The sequence below is a fragment of the Cinclus cinclus genome, chromosome 1, assembly GCF_963662255.1.
Source record: "Cinclus cinclus chromosome 1, bCinCin1.1, whole genome shotgun sequence".
Classification (NCBI taxonomy): domain Eukaryota; kingdom Metazoa; phylum Chordata; class Aves; order Passeriformes; family Cinclidae; genus Cinclus; species Cinclus cinclus.
Window position 1 is genome coordinate 59,260,777 of NC_085046.1, and position 23,529 is coordinate 59,284,305.

The 23,529-nt window shown below is 36.1% G+C and overlaps 1 protein-coding gene across 4 annotated transcripts in view; it reads right to left on the bottom strand.

The window, feature by feature from the left end:
- The window catches only part of ATP9B (ATPase phospholipid transporting 9B (putative)), a 151,601-nt gene that overhangs the window by 19,732 nt on the left and 108,340 nt on the right, over window positions 1-23,529 (bottom strand). For all 4 annotated transcript variants that reach the window (XM_062514181.1, XM_062513456.1, XM_062512636.1 and 1 more), the window contains exons 13-15: window positions 18,908-19,050; window positions 10,551-10,663; window positions 6,079-6,327 (exon numbers count right to left, since the gene is read on the bottom strand). In XM_062514181.1, the coding sequence (XP_062370165.1) occupies window positions 6,079-6,327; window positions 10,551-10,663; window positions 18,908-19,050 (505 nt within the window). The remainder of the gene's footprint in view (window positions 1-6,078; window positions 6,328-10,550; window positions 10,664-18,907; window positions 19,051-23,529) is intronic.

The following is a 23,529-nucleotide window of genomic DNA, read 5'->3' on the forward strand; positions in this document are numbered from 1 at the left end:
ATTTTAGCCAAATCTCTCTTCTTGAGGTTTCCCCTCTACAAGTACATTCTCTTCTCTTCAATACATTTCAGAAACTCTACATTAAAATGGTCTTGCAATCTAGTGTGCCTAAATCAAGAGCCCCTAGAATACCAAGAAAATGCAGCAGCTGTGGCTTCTTCAGAACTTGACATAATGGATGAAGTCAGATAAAGTGATTAAGGTTGGACAAGCACAAAAGGCTTAGATGGTGATGCCACCATTTTGTTTTAAAAGAATCCATTGCAATGATAATATTTATTTGCTGATAACTGTTAATTTGCTGATACACATGCACAGATGAAACGTGTCAAGTGTCCTGAATCCAGATTAGGGACTTATTTAAGTATTTTATGGACCTTCTCTGGCCTATCACAACGCTTCCCTTTTATGGAAACCAGCTGCCTGGGAGACATAAGCATATTGGTGGGTAAATGGTCTTCCCATTTTCAGCAGTGAACCCACTAAGTGTGTAGTGTTCCTAGGGCGGGTAATGCACATGGAGGCAAAGAGAGATTTTTTTTAACTTGCTGATTTTCTTTCTCCTCAGTAGCAAGTCAAAGGGCCATGCACCTTTCATGTGACAATGTGAAAGAAGCAACTTCCAAATTAGGAAAGAAAGATGCAAATAATTGCACTGTGAAGCAGAAATGCAACAGATCTGATGTGAGCTAGTGAGAAACACCTCATTTAGTGTTCTTACTCTAAATCTTTCATATGCTTCCATTTACCACATGCCCACTCTTGAAGTCTGGTTGCTTCTGTCAGCAGCCTCCCCACTAGAGGCCATCCTCTGAGCTTCTATATTTCACAGACCCAAATATCAAACACTTCAATTACCAGGGCACAGATTTCCACTCAAAGTCAAATTCAGAGATTTCATAAGGAAACTCGCCCAAATCAAGCAGTAAATGTGCAACCCACAGCATCACCTAGAGCAGTACCAGCTCAGGAGGTGGAAGCAGCTTCTCCAAGTAGGAGTGTGTTTCTCACTCAGTCACCTGAGGAACAAGTGCATTTCCAGAGGGCCATGAAGAGGTGAAACTTCAAAAGCACCATTGTTACACACCATGGCCACATGTCCATGTTTTGGGGATGTAATCATCTCATTTGTTTAAAAATGTTAATTTATGGAACCAAATTGAACCAGACAGCTTATGCACTGCTTTAGGGTTGACCTGCACAATAATACACACTCTTGACTACAGGTTTCAATCACAGACATGCTCTGCTCACCATACTTGGATACCGTGGGGCTGTACACCTCATCTCTAAGGCCACAGCCTCTAGCAGCCTGGCTATCATACCCAGCTCCTGCTTCCCTTTCCTTATGGCCCAGACTATCACTTCTGCTCCCGAGAAATATTGAACTACTCAAAATTTACAGTATTTGTTGCTCAAAACACTTTATGAACAAATAATTGTCACTTTCAATGTACAATATTCTCTTTTGAGCTAAGAGTTTAAGCAAAAGATCCACTGCCTCATGGCTGCAGTTGGTAGTTCTCCACCTCATAGGGCAGTTTGGGAGTTCCACCACATTCTACTCACAGATTTCCTGGACCCCTGCAATGAACCTGACCACTTTAACCAAAAAAGAACCTGCATAAGGAAAGTCTTCAATGGTTTTGGCATATATGAGGGAGCAATTTGTAGGGTCAGAAAGAAGGACTAGAGATGGAAATTTTCTAAGCTCGTTTTGCTGCTTAGAAGAATTCTCATGTAACTCACTTATATTTCTTTCAGAGTTAAGAGCATCTTCACTTCAGACAATAGGATCTGCTTTCAAAATCAGACTGTTGCATAAGGTATACAGACACTGTAAGTGTGGTACTTTTAAGTTAAGGCTATTGCTTTGGAAACAGAAAAGAAGCAGTGGCACATCCTTCCCCCACTGCCTGAGTGTTTCCAACCATTTGCATCAGGACTGTTCAACAACTCATTTCTGTCTCCAATCAGTCCTAGTTTGTTTACATTTATAAAGAATGATTTTATAACTAACATTTTCAGTCCATCACTTTTTATAAAAAACCCTTCATAATTAAAATAAAATTATTAACTTAAAAATACAGCTTGATCATGTGAAAAAAGCTACCAATCAATATTCAAGACAAGCTATGGAGTAGTTATTCTTTGTGGGTCTCGAAGGTCATGCAAGTGATGGTTTTATGCTACTGAGTGATTTGCTTTTCACAATACATTGACAAAACAACACAATTAGTCTTGCTTCAATAAGCACACACAATAAAATGAATTAAACAATACAACATGTCTCATACATTACAGCTTCACTTTTGTAAACACAAAAGCTGCTTCACTAAGGGCATATAATTTCCCTGTCTGTTTTTAAATGATTGGCTTTGTATCCTTGTAATTAATTTTAGCAACTCTGTTGTCTCTGGACAGAAACGTTGGAATTAAATAACTGACCACACTTAAAGGTAGTATTTAAATATTCAAGATCCTGGAATTAGGAATGCTTGAGACTATAACAGTGCAGGACAAAGCATAACCAATAAATGGCTGGTTTATGTGAGTAAGCAGTCATTAAAAATCATGACTGATCAACCTTTTCTGACGAAAGGGAGCAAAGGTCTTCAAAGGCTCCTGTTCATAGCATGCCCTGAATTGCTTGGGTCTCTGACCTTTGAACTCTATCGCTTTGCCTACTTAGCTTATATCCTTTTATGATTGTTCATTACATTAAGGTAGCAGGCTTTCTACAGATGAGCTGAACCCACACCTATGATGGCAAAGTTGAAGCTGGGTGGTTGTTTCATTTTGTTCTTATTTTTTTCCTCCAGTGGGTTCTCAGTGAATGTTTATTGTTTGCTATGCTACAGCTGTAGAGGACAAGTGACAGACAAATGAAACTTTCCACTCTTTCAGAGAAAATGAAATATTGATCACTTATCATAAGAAACAAAGAGCCTGGCATAAGTAGGGTTTGCATTATGAATACAAAATCAGTTACTTATCTCAGGTTACTCTAACAACGGATAAATACATCTTTTATGATGAATGCAGCTACTTCTAAATGTGCATACTTTGTTATGGTTATATTATATCTGTATATGGATGCACACATATACACACACAGGCGTGAGGAATTTCAAGAGTCCCTCAAGTCAATTCATTAAGTGCATACTGTAGTCAGCATATTACTGAGCTGTCTCCTATACCTTCCTACATGGAAGAATAGTTTATACTTGCATACTGTTCCCTGCTCTTTACATTCAATGGTGTGATCATGCAATATTATATAATGCAACAGACAACTGTGCAAATAACATCTTGTTTCAAAAGACTGCAATCAAGCCAGATCCATAAACAAAATCTAAGAGACCAGAGTTGCAATTGAGAAAGTACAATGCATAAAACCAGTTAAGTCTATTAAATGATAATGTTGCTTATTAACCAAATATGTTGTGATAGGTCAGTGCTGAGGTTAAACAGAAAACATCAATTGAACCATTTCCCTAAATAAAGCTCCAGGGTGCAATATTCAAAGCACTTTATTCAATAAAAAATGCTTTTAAAATGGTACTTTGGTGATTGGGAAACATTGGCATCATCCGTCAACCTAACTGCAGGAAAGTTCAATAAGCTAAATAATGAACCATTTACATTATTTTCCTTAGGCTCCAGTGATTTGCAAACATTGCATCAATAGAAGTCTTAAAAAAATTATGATAAAGACCTGCTAGTATTTCAACTCCTAGGCTTTTTGTCTGTCATGCAGCAATTTTTATGCTGTTTACATGCTTTTTGTAGCTTCATCTTTTTATAAGACTCCATTTAACATCAACTTCTCATTATATTAAGGCATATTTATTCAATATGATAATTTTACTAGTGTTTCAAGCATTGTTGGAGAAACAAAAAGGAAATTTAAGGCTCTTTTAGAATGGAAACATTTAATTTCACTCCCATATAGTTTTAATGTATGAGTTGAAATGATAAAAAAATTATTAAAAGGATATCTGTGCATTCTCTCCCTTGCAGCACAAATAGTTTTTTTTGTTGCTGATTTCTTCTTCTACCTCCTTTCCCACCCCGAGTCCCAGATCTGTTATATTAGCACTTTATCAACTTTCCTTTCATCTTTCCAAGGTCAAATTCCCTACTGTCTTCCCAGGGCATGGCTCGTATAATTCTTGAGCCTTACAGCTGCTTTCTTTAGTAAACATGGGAGGAGAATTGCTCTTCATGGTAGCATTTTCAGCTTTCAAACAACTGAACAAATATATAAAAATGCCCACAGGCAGAGACGAGCAAGCAGGAGAAAAAACTCAAGTCTCTCTCAACTGCACATCTCTTCACCTGATTTAGTAATACCTTTGGCTATTAAAGCAAAATGTTTACTTAATTTATAGTTGTGATCATATCTTCATAGGCAGATCCTTGCTCATGCAGTCATTCATTATACTCAGTAGTACCTCACAGGCTCATTAAACGGAAACATTTAGTAAATATGAATGCATGCGCAGATGAAAATTTGTATACATGTGCATAATACAAGTCAAACATTATATAACTACATATCATAAATAAATGCCCTTCTGGCATAAACAAATGCCCTTCCAAGATTCTCAATTCATAATGTGGATGAGTTCACATTATATAACCCCAAATACAGTACTATGAATTATTGGTTTTAGCCAAAAATCAGCATCTCAAGTACTGCCCAGAGTTTTATTTTTAAAACTGTTCTGACTGCCATTTTTTAGCCATGGAGAACCAGCCACTTCTTTATATTCTGCAATCCTTTGACACTATGAGCTGTGTTTCTGGCATCTGAAATGTATGTAATGTCTGCTGATTTGTTACTACATGAAGACAGATTAAATTTAATTTCTTGCATTCCTAAAAACACTTGCTATAGACTTGTTACTTTTAGCAATTATAGCCTGCAGTCTGAACTGCTGAAGTTTTGTTAGCATTACATATGGTGACATATCAGACATGAAAACCAAATGCATACATGAATAATACACCACATGGATGAAGCATGAAGTTTGTGAAAGAAACATTGTCTTGTATGAGATCAACTTGAACAGCTAGAAAAATATTCAAGCTTTCAGGTACATAATCCCTTCTTCACATCTTAAAACAACCTTATTTTATTTATGACTTAGCTACAGGGGTAATAACAACAACAGTACCTTCAGACAATGCTAGAAATTCTTTGTTTCAAAGATTCTTCTCAACCTGCTCACTTTCAGATGCAAACCAACCTCAAAACAGTATTGCTCCTTTCCCCTGTATCAATAACACACATTTATATAAAGTGAACTCTTTGCAGTAGCTTGAAACATGAGCTTTGCCTCTCTCTTCTAGTATCTCTTTAGATTGAATTTTAGGCAATCAATTTAGGGACCAAAATAGGATTATTCAGAACAACAACTCAAATCCAATGAAAGCACCGGGATTTGTTTAAAATTTGGAATTCAATAGAAGTCAAAGGCATGTTTTTATTGAAATAGTGTTTTAAATTTGTGCTACACTTGATGCAATTTTGAAAGAACCCTAAATATTATGATGCTGTCTAGAGTTTGAAGCTCAAAAACTTTTCTACAGAAGCATTTGAGGTTTGATGTTTTTTTTTGTTTGTTTGTTTGTTTGCTTCCTTCTGGGGGTTTTGTTTGTTTGTTTTTTTCCTGTTAAGAATTATACGCTCCAGTATCTGGTAGCATCTCTTACTAATGTACCAGACTGTCCATCACTCAGAACAGTTTCATATTCCCTTTAACAGCATCTTATGATTCATACATGGATTACTATTTTGAGAAAAATAATAAACAATAAACATTTAATTGCAATCCTCAATACAGTATTGACCCCGAAGCATTGACTTCACTTGAAGTCAAATAACTGAAAACACTTTTATACAACAAAGAACTAGCAGATCTTTTCTAAGCTGTAGAAAACAAAAAGAAATTACTACAAATTTTAAAGAAATCTCTGCTCAAAACACTTCTTTTTCACACCTCTTCTCTTTCTAACTTAGTTTACCCCATTCTTCAGGAAATATAAATATTTTCAGCCTTGCATACCAACCTCATCAGGGCTGGAAGCCTGGTAAGTTCGATTTTCATCACTGAAGTCCTGATCCACTTCTGCATATTCTGTCTCTGCAGACACACCAGCCCTGGATTCATATACAGGGGTGACATTGTGGCAGAGGGCAATGGCCTTCACCGCCTCGTGTATCCGACTGCTGACGCTCTTTCGGACTTTGGGTGCAGATGATTGAGGCTTCCTGGATGGTGTTGAGCTCGTACTGTTCCCACTGTTCTGAGAGTGGACCTTTAAGACCCAACACAATGAACAGTAAACCAAAGTTCAGAAATGGAAACAAAACATGAATACTTCTATATCTGACTGTTCCCTTTATAAAGGTTGATAAATGATAAGGCTACTAACCATCTATTTGTTTTTATACAACCTACTGTTAACTCATTCAGCTTGTGATTCATAAAAAGCCTCATCTAATCTTTTAAATAAATTATACATAACTATGGGCTTATCACCTTGCATTTGTAGTCAAATTTCAATAACAGAGCCTGAAGAAAATTAAAAAATGTGAAATTAAAACAAGTACGTTGGAAAAGGGTTGAATAGGCTGATCGGATTCCACAGAAACCCCTGCTACCTCCCTTCCAATTTTATGTTTTTCAATCATCTGCCACAATAGTCCTTTCATATCTATTGCATTCAATTATTATTTTTTCCTTTTCCTCTTTAAAAAAATTAAACCAGCCACCAACTGGATGAGTTCAGAAATGCTAAGACAAAATTTTAAAATTTGCTGTTTTGTTGCTCTTCTTCACCTGTGTCATTAAGCTGAAAAGAAACCCTTTTTTCTAAATCTTCACCTAAATCTCTCTATTCTAAAGGATCACATTTGTGGTGATCAGAAGAGATCAGAAGAGATCAGAAGAACAAAAGCAGCATAATTTTTAAGTATTAATATTAGGAGTCATTAAAACACAAATACTGCTGATTTAATTTATAACTTACACAATTTCTGTATTATTTGTGAACAAACACAGTTTTACGGTTTTGCTGCAGCTAAAGTGTTTTGGTCCTTACAAGAATGCAATAATCTAATAAAATAATCATGCAAAATAACAGTTTGATACATATTACTGTTGCATAACCATTAAACTAGAACTACTTTAAGTTTCCCTTCAGAAATGCTCGAGCACATGACAGAACCAATTTTCCTCTGAAAAGTACTATATATATATAATTATTTAAAATAAGTTTTTTTTTTTTTTAGAGAGATTATTGGTTTTTGTTGGTAGGATTTTGCTTTTTGTTTAAAAGTCAGCACATTAAATATATCAGCAGTACCACCAGAGGCTCTTCTGTTCACTCCAGTGTAGCTCAGAAAACCTTTTCAAAATCCACGCTTTTTTCCTCCTGACTGCAATCTGCTGAACCGTGAACATTCTGCCCATCAAATTACAGTGTTGTCTAATAAAGGGTTTAACTTTCTGCTCATCTGGCACTGCTTTTCAGCTATTGCTTTAAACCTCTGCATTTGCATTCTGCTAACGCTGATGCCATTACAGTCACAAATAAATTAAGCTGATTTACTCCTTCTGAATTATGTTATGTTTATTGATGCTTGTATAATTTAATTTCACACAAATTCCATTAAAGATTATGCCCTCTATCACAAAATGCTTCCAATGGGGAAATATAATCAGGTTATAATAGATTTGTGTGTTACATTAAGATGACAATAGTCTAGTAGGTCCACTGTAATAATAAAACAGAACACAAACAAGGGATAAAATCAATGTCACACAAGAACCATGGCCTAGCTAACCAGCCGCTTCTATTATCATAGATTGAATAAAAAACCTCACTATACTTTTTCAGATTGAAACAATTGTTTTGTAGTTGTTTGGTTTATTAGTGAGACTCCATCATTGTTCTGTTTTAATGAGTTCCTACTAACACAAGCATAATTAAAGCATTTTTTAAACATAAAGCATTGTTATATAAAGCTGAAAAAAGAGGACGCTCCAAGAAGGTTCTTTTCATCATCTACTAATAGCAAACCTACATTTTGGAAATATTTTTCCCACAACTGAGAAGAAAAGCTTCCCTCACTTTTCTTGCTTTAAGTAGGTTAGTTACTAAAAACTTGTAACTATGGTTACCACTCATTAAAATTTACAGTAAATTAGTAAAAGCTTTAAGGAGTAAGAATTCCAGGAATTGTGCAATTCTTTTCAGATAGCATATTTAACTGCAAAATATAAACCCAGTATTTGTGAGTATGTCTCCCCTAGAAGACTGGTGCTTAGCTCTCAAACTCACTCAGACCAACATGTGCCAGCTCAAGACTGTCAGTTAATATCACTTACTGCTACAGTTGTTACTGTGAATACCCAAACGATGCATTTATAAGAAAGCCACATTTGGGTGATTTTATAAACTTAGTCAGTAGAAGTGAATTTCAGTAACACATTCTGAATCAAATTTGGACATCTGATCTTTAGGTGAAAGAGCTCCTTTTTCCCATTTCCAATGCATGATTATTGTATCTCATTTACTATTCATGGCTATTACTACTAAAAATTAAGCTGAAATAGATATATTCAAGGAAAAGAATTCAAGAAGGGGATTGTTGAATTGTACAGACAGAAAATAATTAAGAATTTAAGTTGCAAACTTAAATTATACACATTTCATCACTGTCTTCCCTCCCGTCTCCCCTCCCAAAAGCTACAAAGTAGCTGGGTCCAGTGTGGCGTTAAAATAAATTTATATTTTTATTTTAAGCAAATAAGGAGAGAGCCATAGTTTACAACACAGCAAAGCTAGATAGTCCAATCATTGGTTGATCCTACAGTCCTTTTACAAGAGAAAATGAGGACACAGAAAAAGTCAGTCTATAAACTTAACTGGGTGTTCTATGATGCTGGTATGGTTATGATGCTGGTATCCCCAATCGTCTGTTCTGTTTATTCTGGATATTGAGTTCTGCACCTTTCAGACTGGTTCTGAGAGGGAAGCGGGGAGAAGAAGTGAGCAGTTTGTTTTCAGGAACTGCACTCGCTCCCCTGCATCCTTCTCACGGACTGTACTGTCTGCAGCACGGACACACAGCAGGAGAGAGCTCTCCTTTGCTTTTAGTTAGTTTTTTGTGAGCTGAGGCAGAGAAGTTCCCCAGACTGTGGCTTTTCTTTTCTTGGAATTGATTGCCCCTGGACTGAAAACTCAGAGAAGCACCAGAGCTCACACCTGTGTCCCTGGGGCCAGGGACGCAGGAGGGACTGAGACACTCAGTGAGACCAGAAACACCCACAGAGTGTTTCCTCTCCTGAACTACAGAAGGACTTTCTCAATTTGCTGTCTCTTCAGAACAGTGAAAGGTTTTATCATTTAGTATTATTAACTTTTAATGCTTGTGAATATTTCGATCATTAAAGAAACTGTTTTTTCCCCCAGTTTTCTCCAAGAAAATCTTTCTGGAACTGGTGCATGGGGGGGGGGGGGGAAAGAGGCTGCTAGAATTTGCTTTCTAGAGGGATCTCATTTGGAAGTTTCCTTCCAAATTTGCCCTAAACCAGGACACTGGATCAGGCAGTCATGTTTGTGTATCCAAGTTAACTACAGAAAAAAAAAAAAATCTATACATTTTTATTATCATACTGTAATCACAGAAATACTAGTTAACTTTTCATTTGTTTCATCTTCTGTCAATTTTCTTACTCTTTTTTTTTTTTTCAAAGAATCGAAATAAAAAAAAAAGCACAAAGTTCATCCTAATCTCAGAGTAGAATCAGGTGTTTAGGCAGGTTTGCAGCAAGCACCCAAACAGTTCACATAGATGGGAAATGCAAGTAATGGTTGCAGAATCCCACAGCTGACCCACACAAAGACAGGGAGTCACAATCCTCTTGTACACTTTCCAGACCAAGCACTCTTATACATCACAGGAACATTTTGTTCTCAAGCAATATGCACTTCTCCATTTTCTCTCACTTTCTCCCTGCCAGTTTTATGCCGTTTGAAATAATCTTAATTTTTTTAAAAAGGATTTTTAAATATATCTGTCTAAGTTTTATTTTGACAGCTACTGTTATACCATTTCGTTATACCAATTAATGTGGCTTTTTGATGTCTATTCTTGATGAATAACTTCAAAGATATAATAACTGTTCATGTTGTTCTGGACATTTCCTGGTAATTTGTAGTCTCAGTAATGAATATGTTACTCTTAGATGATTTGGCAGGAGAAAGACTGCACTGCACAGACAGGTTAACACATATTTCTGCTAGTGAAGAACTGAAAGGTAAATCTCTTTAAGTGGGTATTATGAGAAACTTTGGAATCAGGGGAGAACTATGTACTCTCTCATATTTTTCCCTTCCATCATATTCTTAAGGGATACCTACAAAGGGCAACTTTCATAGCATCTCAGATTCTTGATAATCATTATCAACAATTATTCAATGCTGCTAAACCCTCCCCCTCCCATAAGAAATGTAAATGATTTATGAAATACCTGTGAATAAGAGTTTATAATATGACTCTGTATTTCATCCATTGTGTCTGTTCCATAGGAAACAGTACCTAGGTGGAGGCGTTTAAATATCATCTCATTCTGTGTAAGTGTTCCTGTAATAAAGGAGAAATGTATCACAAGGCAGTGAGAAATACTGTGAGATGGTCACAAACTCATCCTTACCCCTCCCCCTGCAAAAAAGCCTTGCATTTGGAAAGAAGAAATAAATCACGAATTAGCATCAATTTAGTTAATTAAAGGAATGTTTGTAGAGAAAGATTGGGGTTAGTCATTCTGGAAGAAATCACAGGTTCCACCTGCAAGCTGATTTTTGCCAATAACTAAATATGCAAATTTGAAGAGACAAAACCTTTTCTTTATATACAAAAAATTGAATTTGCACTTTGTGGATGGAACTGGCTCTCAAAAGCCAGGGCAAGAGTTTGCACCACGTATCAGAAAATCTAAAGGAAAAAACCCCCTACAGGAAACGCCAAAAAGTCATACAAGTTTTTCCACATTTCATGTATCAAGGCAGACATTCTGGCAACTGAGCACACTCAGTGTCAGTGTTATCTAGATTAAGTCATTAAGACCCAACATCACTTCCAAATTTGACAGATTCAGCCTCCAAGCAGAAAAAGGCAGAAAGAACAAAATCAGTGTTTTCTGTGCTCACTTCACATTTGTAAGAAACTACAGGGTGTCAGTCAGACTGACACTGAATCCACCTCTGCCAACCAGTCACATCCTCTGGTTTGGAAAACCTCTAATTGAGGGGTGGGAGCTTCAGCCTCGCCTGATGGGGTATGTGAGGCAGAAGGACGTCACTACTGCCTAGCTTTCCATGGTCAGGTCACAAAAATATATTTTGATTATGTCCTTTCCTAAAATTTTTCCCTATGGCTACTCAGGCAGAGCAAATATAAAAATAGTATAAAGCTATTCCTATATTTAACCACACAGTTTTGTGTCATTAAAATGATCATAAAAAAATAAACCCAACATGGTACCAGAGTAGACATTCTTGAAGCTTCTACAATATTTTAAAAATGGAGTATAAGAATTTTATCTGGAAATAAATACTTCAGAATAAAATATTTCATATTAATTTCAGCTACCTTAACTATTTTTATTTGACATCTTTATCCCAGTGTGCCAAAATACATGCCAAGCAACAGGAGAAGAAAAGACTAAAAGAATGACATATGCTATAACTACCTGCAAAACAACACAGTCTGGCCAGCCAGCATCCAGTTTATGCACTTACCAGGGACAGAACTAGCAGAGATCTTCAAAGACTCACTAGGGCTCTAAAAGTCTCATGTCTTTCCCAGCTGCATTTGAGACATCTACCACTCCCACTTCTGGGTGATACCTGTACATGACACTTCATCTCCATTGTTGTACCACCACAATGCACTGTCCAACCCTGTCTTTCTGTTTTACCAGTACAAGATGTTCTTTCCAAATTCCTCCTTTACCATTAAAAAACTACACTTCCCATTTGCTTTTCCTCACATCTTGTTGAGGATTTTACTTCCTATAGTCATATTATTTGAATTTTTTAAAATAATTAAAATAAGGTTTATATGAAATGCATAAATTCTCTACAATATATATATAACATTATTAAAAATTTACGTGAGAAACTGAACATTCCCAAGGCTGGAAAACACCCCAGGAAGACAAAGTTCCAGATCTCTATAATTAGCAAATAAGAAATTTTTGGTTACTTTTATACTTGGGAAAACGAAAATATTTTGTTTTACAGTAATCACATAAACTCACTTTTTCTACTTTTAGAAGCTGTACTCTTATTGAGGCCTTTTAATCAATTTCATTACATTTTTTACTTTTATTTGAGACTAGAAAAATTCAATCTTCAGTTTGCACATGAGAAACATGAACATTTCCACCAATGAGAAAATTAAATATCCATTTCTAGAAGAAAGCAAAACCAAAACCCACACACTTTGCAAAAATATTCAGTACAATATTCCTTGCCAATCTTTCCAATCTTTATCACCTTCCTAACTTTCCAGGCGTGCTAATACCTTCTACCCTTGGCTTTGCCAAGTCTTTGAATTAAAAAGCTCCCTCTAGGAGTTGTGAATCTGAATGCTAGTCAAAAGGTGAGACAGCAGGCAACTGTCAAACCTGCTTCCCACTATTTCTGTAATTGCTGCTTGGGAAAACTGAGCAGGAAACAAAATTAGCCCTATGATTATTATATCGAAAGATTATTTCTTCTGACACTACTAAATCAGTCCAACTCCATATCATGCTTGGTGAGGGAAAGGTAGATGGCTGGAAAATTTGTGTGTTCCACCCCCTCTTTCTCAGCAAGCTGAGAAGAAAAGCTTCAGTACAGAAAAGTATGGATTTTCCTATCCTGTAATCAACAGGAGCCAGGGAAGAAAGTTTAGGAAAAAGAATCAACAAAGACACTGAAATAAATGCCAGAAATCCTGATTCAATACTCACATCTTATACAACATGCCAGAAATCCTCAAAAATCCTCAGAAATCTCAAGACTAGCAAAGGACTTTCAAGAACAGCCATAATAAACCAGATGTGTTGTTAGACCAACAGGGGTAGCTGAAGTTATGAAAAAACTTCCAAAAAATTCTGAAAAATCCCACCTTAACAAAACACACCTTTTTCAGCTATCCAAATGGAAATAAAGTTTCATCATGTGTGCAAATTAAGAATTTGCATCTGAATTCCTCTAATGAATGAAAGGCCAAAGTGGGACAGAAACATTCCCAGCCACTTGTTCCATATATTACATGGTACCAATCAGTCATGTTGTAACTTGAGCAGCAATTCTGTCTGAAATTTCAGCGTTTTAGTTGGAGACTAATACTCTTCAGAACAACACAACACATCTTATTATTTTATGCCCCCAGATGCAAACCCTTCAAATATCAAAAGGCAAATTTTCTAATACAGCCCACTTTTTGAACAAGAAAAACTACACAAAACTGAGCTCTTTTATTCTGCTCAAGGTGGTAAGTACTATAGAACAGTGAAAGAACTTTCCATTTTTAATAATATTTTTTAAAGACCTAGTTGTCAATTCCACACTTTCAGGATATTGCCATTATGAAGAGTTATTAGATTTTAAAAAGCTTATTTTAGACAACCTTCCAGAAAGCACATTAGTCAACATACCATCTACTACTATTATAGATTCTTGAATTTAGCTCTGGAATGCAGGTACCACACAAGGAAAATAGCCTGACAAAAGAAGTTAGTATAGAATTGCTGAAGAAAAATTTAGTGTGTTCTTTAATGAAGCCAAGAGCTTTTTTCCCCCTTCTTTCCTACAATTCTATCATTAAACACAGAGTAAAGCAGGCAAAGAGGAAATTAATTTCTACAGAAAAAGTCCTGAAGGCATCATTCCTTGGGTGGAAACAAATGTGATTCACAACAGAGCAGCAGAGATTTTTTTGTTGTTTTTTGAGAAGCAGATGCAGATCATTCTGATCCTGTGTTACTAGCTGGCAATTTGGACCAATACCAGCAATCTAAAAAGTCCAAAACAAGAAAAAGAAAATATGTACATCAGAAAAATTAGAAATTAAAAGGATCAGTAACTTTTCATATAACTTGACTACTTTGTTTGAGCTGTTTGCTTAAACAGATAACAAGTCAGTGTAAATGTGAACATTTCTGTGGAAACTTTAAGGGAGATCAGGCCTAATCAGTCTAATAATTAGACTGTAGACAACAATCTGGAGATACTTCTTTTTTTTTCCTATTAACCCTGGAAAAATATAATCTGGTATATAAGAAGAAAATTAAAAAAACCTCATGGTAAGCATACATAGCATATGTCTGCTCATTCAGCCACTCCATTTATGAGCATGCCATAAACACAATCTACACAAAACCCCAAACCAACCAAGTCCCAGTACAACCCATTAAGAATGAGGACAAAGACCAAGAGAGCTGAGCTATGCCCAATCTTTCCTGGGCAGAAGGTCATGGTAGAGGTAACAGGTAACTTGGGAGCAATGAATTAGTGAGTACCACTCCTAAACCAGGACACAGTTGTGAGGAGCAGTACCCATTCCCCCTGTGCCTTCTGCCTCCCACAAGCACAGTATCTGTGCATTCAGCAGTGTAACAGCAACATCATACTTGCTGGGTATTTTCAGAGGATGGGATTCCAATGGAAGACAAAAAGTAAAGATTTCTTAGTTTGGAATCTTCCTGTAAGATGTCTCCATCAAAACGTTCTATTTCTAGTCTGCTCTACTCACCCTGCAAACCTAGTGGTACTAAAAATCTTAGAGGTAGAGCATAAATATATATATATATATGCATCTAAGTAAAGGAAGGAGATGCTATTCCATCAATGTTTATTAATTACTCTCTAGTTGCTTACACTGAAGAGATAAAGACTCAAACTATAACAAAAAAGATTAATTTTCATAAACAATTACTGAAATTCACTGTTCTAATAGTCCATTACATTAGGCACATCTAACAAAAAAGTCCATATACACCAGCCTCTAATACACAGATTTTCCAAAAAATTAAAGAATCCCATTGCTCTATGCATCTGTTCAATGATTTTATCTGTTAAGTATCTAATTTGGTCCAAACACCCACTAAAATGTCAATTACAGAACTCAAATACGAGTGCATGCATTAAAATAAATAGCTACCCTTGGAAGACTACACGTTTGTTTTAGCTGAACACACCAGTAGTTGTTGAGAATAGCAGGTGGTTTTCTATCCCACGTCCAAAGAAACAAAAACTCTCGTTAAATACTGCCAAATATATATTTTTTTTTCACCATTAGAATTCTTTGTACCCTGGAGAGCATGAGATACCATGCTCAAGTAAACTGCTGCCCACCATCATAACAGATGATGCCTTTCTGTCAAATTTATATGTGATTCAAGTCCAAACAACATGGCATTATGGGTAATGAATGCTATAATTAAAATGTGACTCCTAAAAAAACTGTTGTTTTACCGGGTGTTTTTAGTAATGGCTTTGTTCTACATGAAGATAAAAACTCCCTAACAAAGGAATTAATGTATTGCTTTAATAGGCTGCACCCTGAGTTAAGTTTTAAAATTTATGAGTTCTCTGCAGCATTGTTCTTTAAACAATGGCATTGTCAAATGCAACCAGTGAGAAGATTAAAGTTCTCCCAGCAGATTAAGTACAAATTATCTGTCCTCCTGTTTCAGCATCATTTGTTCATTTATCACATAACGTCTAGTATTTCTGGTCAGTGTCAATATGCTCTGCATCCTTGCAGTTAACAGATGTCTTCTCTTGTCGAATGAATTACTTTATGTTTCACGCACTGGTGGCCGCAGATGTGTCACTATAGCAACATCATTAATTTCAGATCTTACCGGAAACATGCACTCCAATCAAACCTAATTATACCACATTGCTTTCTTGTCCCACAATAAGGAAACTATAATGCAATTATTGGGATACTTCATTTTCTATTACACTGTGGCAAATGAGAGAGCCACTGTGATGGACGCTTCTTGTCAAAAAGCTTATTGATGAAGCACAAACCCAATTTACAATCATACAAAGGACTACCTTGCAATTATGTTAGTAATGCAATGCTCCTTAGACTCAACAACTAATTCTCAATCACTTCCAGTGAAGCTTGGGCCACAATATAAGATTTTTGTAGACAGATCTCTGGATTCCTTTTCAGTATTGAGAAAAACTTCGCCTGTTCACATTTAACTAAATCAGCCTTTTAGTGCTGCTTTTTGGTATCACCCACTTGGGAAGATGGCTACAGAACTGACTCCCTTCTGTATCCTCTGACAGCCAGGCCTTAAGTGGGCACAAGAACAGAATCAACTGGTTTATATGACTAGAAATGAAAATTCAAATGCGGAAGTGCTGAGACTAGATCTTATAAACTGTAAAATCATGCAATGTCAATAATGGATTAGGAGTATAGACTTTGTTCATTACTTAACAGTATGCTTCACATTTATCATAAAATGTATAATGAAACAAATGTATTCAGGAAAGGAAACTGGAAGCAGCTACCAATATATTTGGGTAAAAAGTACATTGTCAATGTGTTTGTCCAGAATGAAGAACAGTTTAAAATTTGCGGGGCACTTAAGATTATTAAAACAGAGCAGTGTTTCCCATCTCTGCAAGGCACAGTCAGTGGTGTGAAGCTGGTGACGTCTCCAGGACTCCTGGCTTATTTTCACTTACATCAGGTTTCAGCAGACACTCGGGTAAAAACACATAGGGTGAGACTGCTGACTCTGCTTCTTTCCAAAACACTTTGAAACTACTGCCCTAGAGTATGGCCGTGACTTTCATTTTTACGTTATTATTGTACAGATTCAGGCCTTCCACCAGAGCTCAGCAGACCTCAGTCCTCTGAAAAGACTTTGAGGTTGAACACCAACAATCATCCAAACACTATAAAACACATTTCCTGGTAAAAGCCTTTTAACTTTTGTCTTTTAGCAGCTTTTAAGCATATACTCCTGTGCTGCTTCTTAAACAGAAATATAGTGATTGCAAGGGGCATGATGTAGGTTGAAAAAAACCGACCAAACAAAAAAACTCAATTATAGGAGTAACAGGGTTGTTTCTCCTTGTATATACAAGTCAATAAAATGTATCCTTATAAAGACTTAAGGATGTAATACCACAGTTCTGCTTTTAAAAAATCCACAAAAGATTTAGTGATACTGGATTTTTCTAAAGGAGAAAAACTTTGGTTTTAATCACTCTTCTATTAGATTAAGTCTAATGGTTGTCTTCAAGTAGAACAACGGCAGGTTTTGTTTTTTCAAACAAACCTCTAATTCTCAAACAGGGTAGTAGGTATCAGACAGAATATAATTCCTGCATTGTAGAGTTGTGTGAGAAAACTGTAAGTACTTTATTTAGCAACACTTAAGATTCTCACTGCAGTCTAACTGTAAGCAGAACACCTTAACACTTGAACTTAGTTTCCAGTTTGGTGTGGTAACTGTAATCTCTACCAGCAAAGTTTAAAAAGTCTACATTGGTTTTGCTTAGAAAGTACTGTTTTGTAACTAACGTTAGAATTCACTTTGTAAGTGAACTCTACTTCACTGTTTTGAAAATAAATTATTTTTGAACATATTTCTTTTTCCAAACATATGCTGTAAATTACATATTTCATGTCTTCAATTTGACAGCACTCAAAGTTACATAAATTATCATGGAAAAAGGGTGCTATTAAAATAAATAAGCAGTATCAAATAGCATACAAATCATTAGGTAACTGAAGTAAGACTTGTTAAACAATCATTCACTAGCTCTGAAGAACTGCCACACTATAATTAGCGATATACTTTCCTTTTACAAAACAGAAGAACAACACTCAGATGTATATAGGATAACATATGTTCCCATGGAAGAAAAAAGGAAAGCACATTTTGAAAATGTGACAATATATTATATTTACACTTCATTTCAAATATGCAGCAGTGGAAGTGTTAGCATAGGAGGGAATAGAGAATTATTTCAAACAGGAGATTTAAATTGTTCATTATGCTTTTGGAACAGTATAACAGAGGCCAATCCCTGCCCTCCCCAGCACCTTTTCATGATTTTGAACTATATTTTACTTAAAACCAGTAAAATAACTCTTCAAGCTTTTGAGAAAAAACTTTCCCAGTTCAGAAGTTAAGCTTCTTTTAAAAAAACATGTATATCTACCAAAAATTATTTATTCGGTCTCAGAAAGAAACAAGAAAGTGTAACACAAGCTATTCTCCACAGTCTCAGTACTTACCTTCTGATCCGGGTAAGGGTTGGGGGTTCCAGTAGACAAGGTGAGGTATAGTAACAGGTTACAGTTATGAAGATGAAATAATTCAGCAGCTCTAGAATTGGTCTTGGTAACACGAACAGCAACTACCTTCACTGGGACAGCAGGTATCATTTTGGAGGCTGATCTCGTGACTTGTTTTGGAAATTACTTGCTCTCTTAAAGGCCATTCTTAACTTATTAACATAAAACATTGCAGTAGCAATGAAGTGCAGAATAACCAGCATCCTGACTGCTATTCCAGAGGAAGATATATGGTACTCTTACCCATGATGTACAGTGTCTTCTGTGCTATAGAAGAGCTGTTGCCACAGGAACAAATCAGAGTGCTGCCAAATACTGACTTTAACATCCAAGTACTGGCCTACCCTAGCCTATTGGTACTTGTGAAATTCCTCAAGCAAATGTGTAAAATTTTGTTGAGAAACAAAAACTGGTAGTCTAAGTCTACTCTTATTCAAGTATAGAAGTACATTTAGAAATTTCATAAAAGTTATCAGATTTCAGAATGGTAGCCTGATATACCTGTTTTATCCGTTAGCAAATAAACTAATCGTCCCAACTCTTCTGGTATGGTGCTAGTTCGAACAACTGTTCCAGGAATATTGTCATCTTTCATAATCATCCACCCATAGGCTGCCTTACCCATGTCCAAGTTGACACGTAAACTGCAAAGGAAATTTATACCATAATCAGTGTAAATATTAGGCAAAGTGAAAGTTATAACCACAAAAATAATTCTATAAGCTCTTTTTAGTATATCTGAAAAAAAGAGAGATCTTACACCTATGTGCACCAAAATTTTGGAACAATGTTTTTTATATCTTTGTAGAGTACATACCACAGGCTTCATCCTAGACTTTTAGAAGAAATGGCAATACAAACAAATGCAGTATCATGCATTCTGTATGAGACAGATTCCAGCATGTTGAGAAGATGACATAATTACATTACTACTCTTATACAGGTGGCTAACATAGCAAGAACAGATCACTATTCAAGTCACAGTTTTTATCTACTAAAAAACCCCAAACACCACCTATGTTCTCTTTATGACATGAAATTACAAATATTTTTGTACCTTTTCAAGTCACTGGGGTTTTATTGTTTTTTAAACAAAACAACATTTCTTTAGGATAGTACAACTAGATTTGTCAATTTCTCTTTCCCAACAAATCAGTGATATTTTTATCCTTCCCAAAATGTAGATAGAGAGGGTCAATCACAAAAAGAGAAAAGTGCTGAAGCAGCAAAATACACCCTTGTGATAGCATGTTGGCATGAAGTAATCTTTGGGTCGCTCTCTAATAGAAAATACTCAATTTGCAGCAAGTTTTACTGATTATACATGGAAGTCTAAAATCAAAAGTATGTTTTTCCACTTAACTCCATGCATTCATTTTTTAATATTTCCATGTCTACGTCATATAAGAACTAAGATGCACCTATGTTACAATAAAAAAAGTCTTCACTCATTTAATCACATTGCTCTTCCCCATAACAAAATGCTCCAACACAAAACTATATCCACCTTGTTTGAAACCATTAAAATGCTACATTCCTTTATCTATTCACCATGCTCCTGCTGTCATGTCAGAGGAGCAGTGACTAAGAAACAGGCATGTGTTGGTTTCTCTTGACTCTGCTCTAACAGAAATATTGGAAAAACAGGTAGGACAGTAGCTACGTTGACTATTGAGGTCACTTGGTCTGTTCAGCCTGGAGGAGACTGAGGGGAGACCTCATAACAGTCTACAATTTGCTCATGAAGGGAAGAGGAGGGGCAAACTCTGATCTCTTCTCTGTGGTGATCAGTGACAGGACTTGAGAGAATGGCCTGACTTTTGTAACGGGAGATTTGGAGATCAGAAAAAGGCTCTTCAGGTGAAGAATGGTTGGGCACTGGCACAGGCTCCCCAAGGAAGGTGTCACAGTACCAGCCCTGACAGAATTTGGACAACGCTCTTAGACACTGGTGTGACTCTTGAGGATGGTCCTGTGCAGGACCAGAAGGTGGACTTGATGATCCTTATGAGTCCCTTCCAATTCAGCGTATTCTGTGGTTCTGTGAACTTATTTGTAGCTAAGTTGCCAACAAAAGTTAAGCAACAGGCACAAAGTAATGTAACTCAGAACTGTGCAAAGGTACCTATCAAGGTCAAAATACTGGTAATGCACTTCAGACATTTTTTGTAACAGTTCTGACATCATCCTAACTTAACTGCATAACAAAAAGAGCAGCTACCAGGAGTTTTCATCTATCCTCTTTGAATCACAGCAACAGATTGTGAATTACCTTAGGTAACAGTGGAGCAAACAGTGAGTCACAGTCTGCACTATCCTATAAAGAAGAGATGCATTTAACTAGAATTGTGAAACCATCTGTAATTTTGACAGGCACCGAAAAAAAAAATTATTCCACATCCCCTACCTCCTGATTTCGTACAGAAGACAAAACACGTTGCAGCGTAAAAAGAAACACAGGTTTTAGATACAAGATTTACCATTTAAGATGGTATTTGGTGCTTTAACCACATCTTATTTTCCTACCAAAATCGTCATCATCTGAAAATCATCCTTCTCTCCGGCGATATACCCCAATTAGTCCTGCAATATCTTACCTAATTTAATCTGTTTTCAGACATGCAAATACATGTAAAAAAAAGACAGACAACAGAAGGAGAACGCTACAGATTCTTTTTATTGAAAATGCTAGAGTATAGTGAGAAAAATGCTGGCAGTAACTTGCCTTACACTGGTTAACTACAGTTCTACCCTATCTTACTCAATCTAGAGCCAGTACTAGGCAAACTGCATTCTTATTATGCCTGTCTGTTAACTTTCAGAGTGAATATAAAAACCAAAGCAACACACATCACACTGAAACCAAAGAAACAGCAAAAGATTTACTCCTCTTAGGGATGCAAACCTGCTAGTTAGCCAGTCAAGTACAAAGGATTCTGTCTAACTTGACAAGAGAAACATGAGCACACTTTATTTAAAAACAGATGGACATTTGCTCTAGCCAGGAGCAAGTGGATTAACTGAATGATGAAACCTGCTCACTACCCCACTTCAAAGAGGCATTTAGTCTATATTTTTTTTTGTGGCTGGACTACCAAGACAGGAATCCTGAGATGGACACTCTATTTAAGCACTTTAGTCTCAGGTACATGGCACACACACAGAGACATCCACATGGCTGCTCTACCAAGGGAGGTCTACAAAGTTGTTCACATAGGAAAAACTGTGCTTCAGTAAGAAAATCAGGAAAGTCCCTCAAAGCTAAAGTGCAGTGTGCATCTTCACTTGCACCTTTTATAAGCATGTGTATCACCTGGTTTCGATGCTGTAAACACTCTGTGCATTTAACTATAATATACTTGAATATAATTTAAAGGTAAGGAAAAAAAAAGAAAATAAGACTCCAACTTCTCTTGCTGAGCAGTGAGGAGAAATCCATATTTCAAAGCACGAAGGCATTTTAGGAATTATTCTAGCTTTCCAGCATGCACTGCTAAGTAGAACAAAATGTATTCCCTTTATGCTGATAGACCTAATAGAATGCTGGCACTGCTGGTCTAGAGAAATTATGTCTCCCCCATGACTAGGCCAGTCCAAGACAGCTTTCTGGCACACAGGAAGATATTGGGTACATGCTTGAATTGTTAAGATGAATAAAGAATTAAACAAGAAAAAAAAATGAGTGCTCTAGATTAATTTTTTAGTATTAATTCTAAAAATTGTGCACTGTATCATTCTTTGACTTCCTTCACTTGATGCTTTTTGTTTTAGATGAAATCTTCATCTTTGCAATCATTGGAGCTATTGCTTAGGACATTATGGAAACTGATGCAATACTAGAAATTATGATGGCCATTAATAGTGAGTTTGCTTTTGAAACTAGAAACCTCTCCAAGGGAGCTTCACAGGATTGGATAAAAATACTTCACTGAAAAGTCCAAGAATTTTTACATAATAAAACTAGGAGACACTAAGCTTACTCAAAATAAAGCTACTTTCAGTGCCTGATAATATTAACTATCATTTCTCATAATTTCTTTGCAGACTTTAGGAAACTTCATTATATAACCAAAACATTTTAAATTCACCAGTTTTCAAATCCTTCTCAATTTAATTCAATTAAACAAACTCCAAACATATCAGTTACTCATGAAAACACAGAAAAAAGCATCCAACACTGCATTAGCAACTGTTGCATTAGCAACACTAATTTTTAGCAAAACAATTAACATGCAAGGTTTAGGCAGAGTATGTTAATATAGGAATTTGAAGGCTGTTGCAGAGAATGAGCAGATTTAACAAACACAGTAATACAATGTTTCTTGACTGTCCACCTCAGCACTAGTTACCCTAGAGCAGACAATCCTAAGGCAATTCTTATCCAGATGGGGATTTATTCCATTAAGAGCCAGGGTGGCATTCTCTGCAGTTCAACTTCAGAACAAATAAATAACACAACATTTCAGAATCCACACTGCTTTTAACTACACGTTAAAAACAAATAGTTCTGCTCTTATTTCCTCAAAAACAACACCAGTGTTTTAGATTAAACACTCCTATTTACAGGTCTTCTAAAAGTCTTCTTTTTTCACAGATTTTAATGATGTAAGGTCCCCTTCTAAAGGTGTCGGATTTGTTTTTTTTTTTTTTCAAAAGGACAAATTTGTCAATAAGCAAGGGTCTTCACTAAGAAAGTTTGACAAATACATTTAGAAACTCCAGAAACATTCTACCATTCATAACTCAGTGAAAAGCTATCAACACCTAATGAAGTTAGCAAGGACAATTTTGTGAACAAAGTGATATTGTGCCAAAAAAAATTCAAGTATGAATTTGATGAAAAATTAGATGGTAGATTCTTTTCTAACTTCCTGAGCAGCTCTGTATATGTAAGAGTTTTGTAACCAACACCCAAAGCTCTGCCAAAACTCCAGATACAGTATGAGCACCCAAAGTAGCATCTACTTTTTAAAATAAATGAGATGTAGTCTTTTTATTTTCAGGACTTCCTTCTCTGTGAAAATGATACTGAAAGTGGTATTTGGGTCCCAATATTATCCAAAACTGTGCCAAATCCCCTAACCTTCTTAACATATCCCTGCTTTCTTGAAACAGCCATAAAC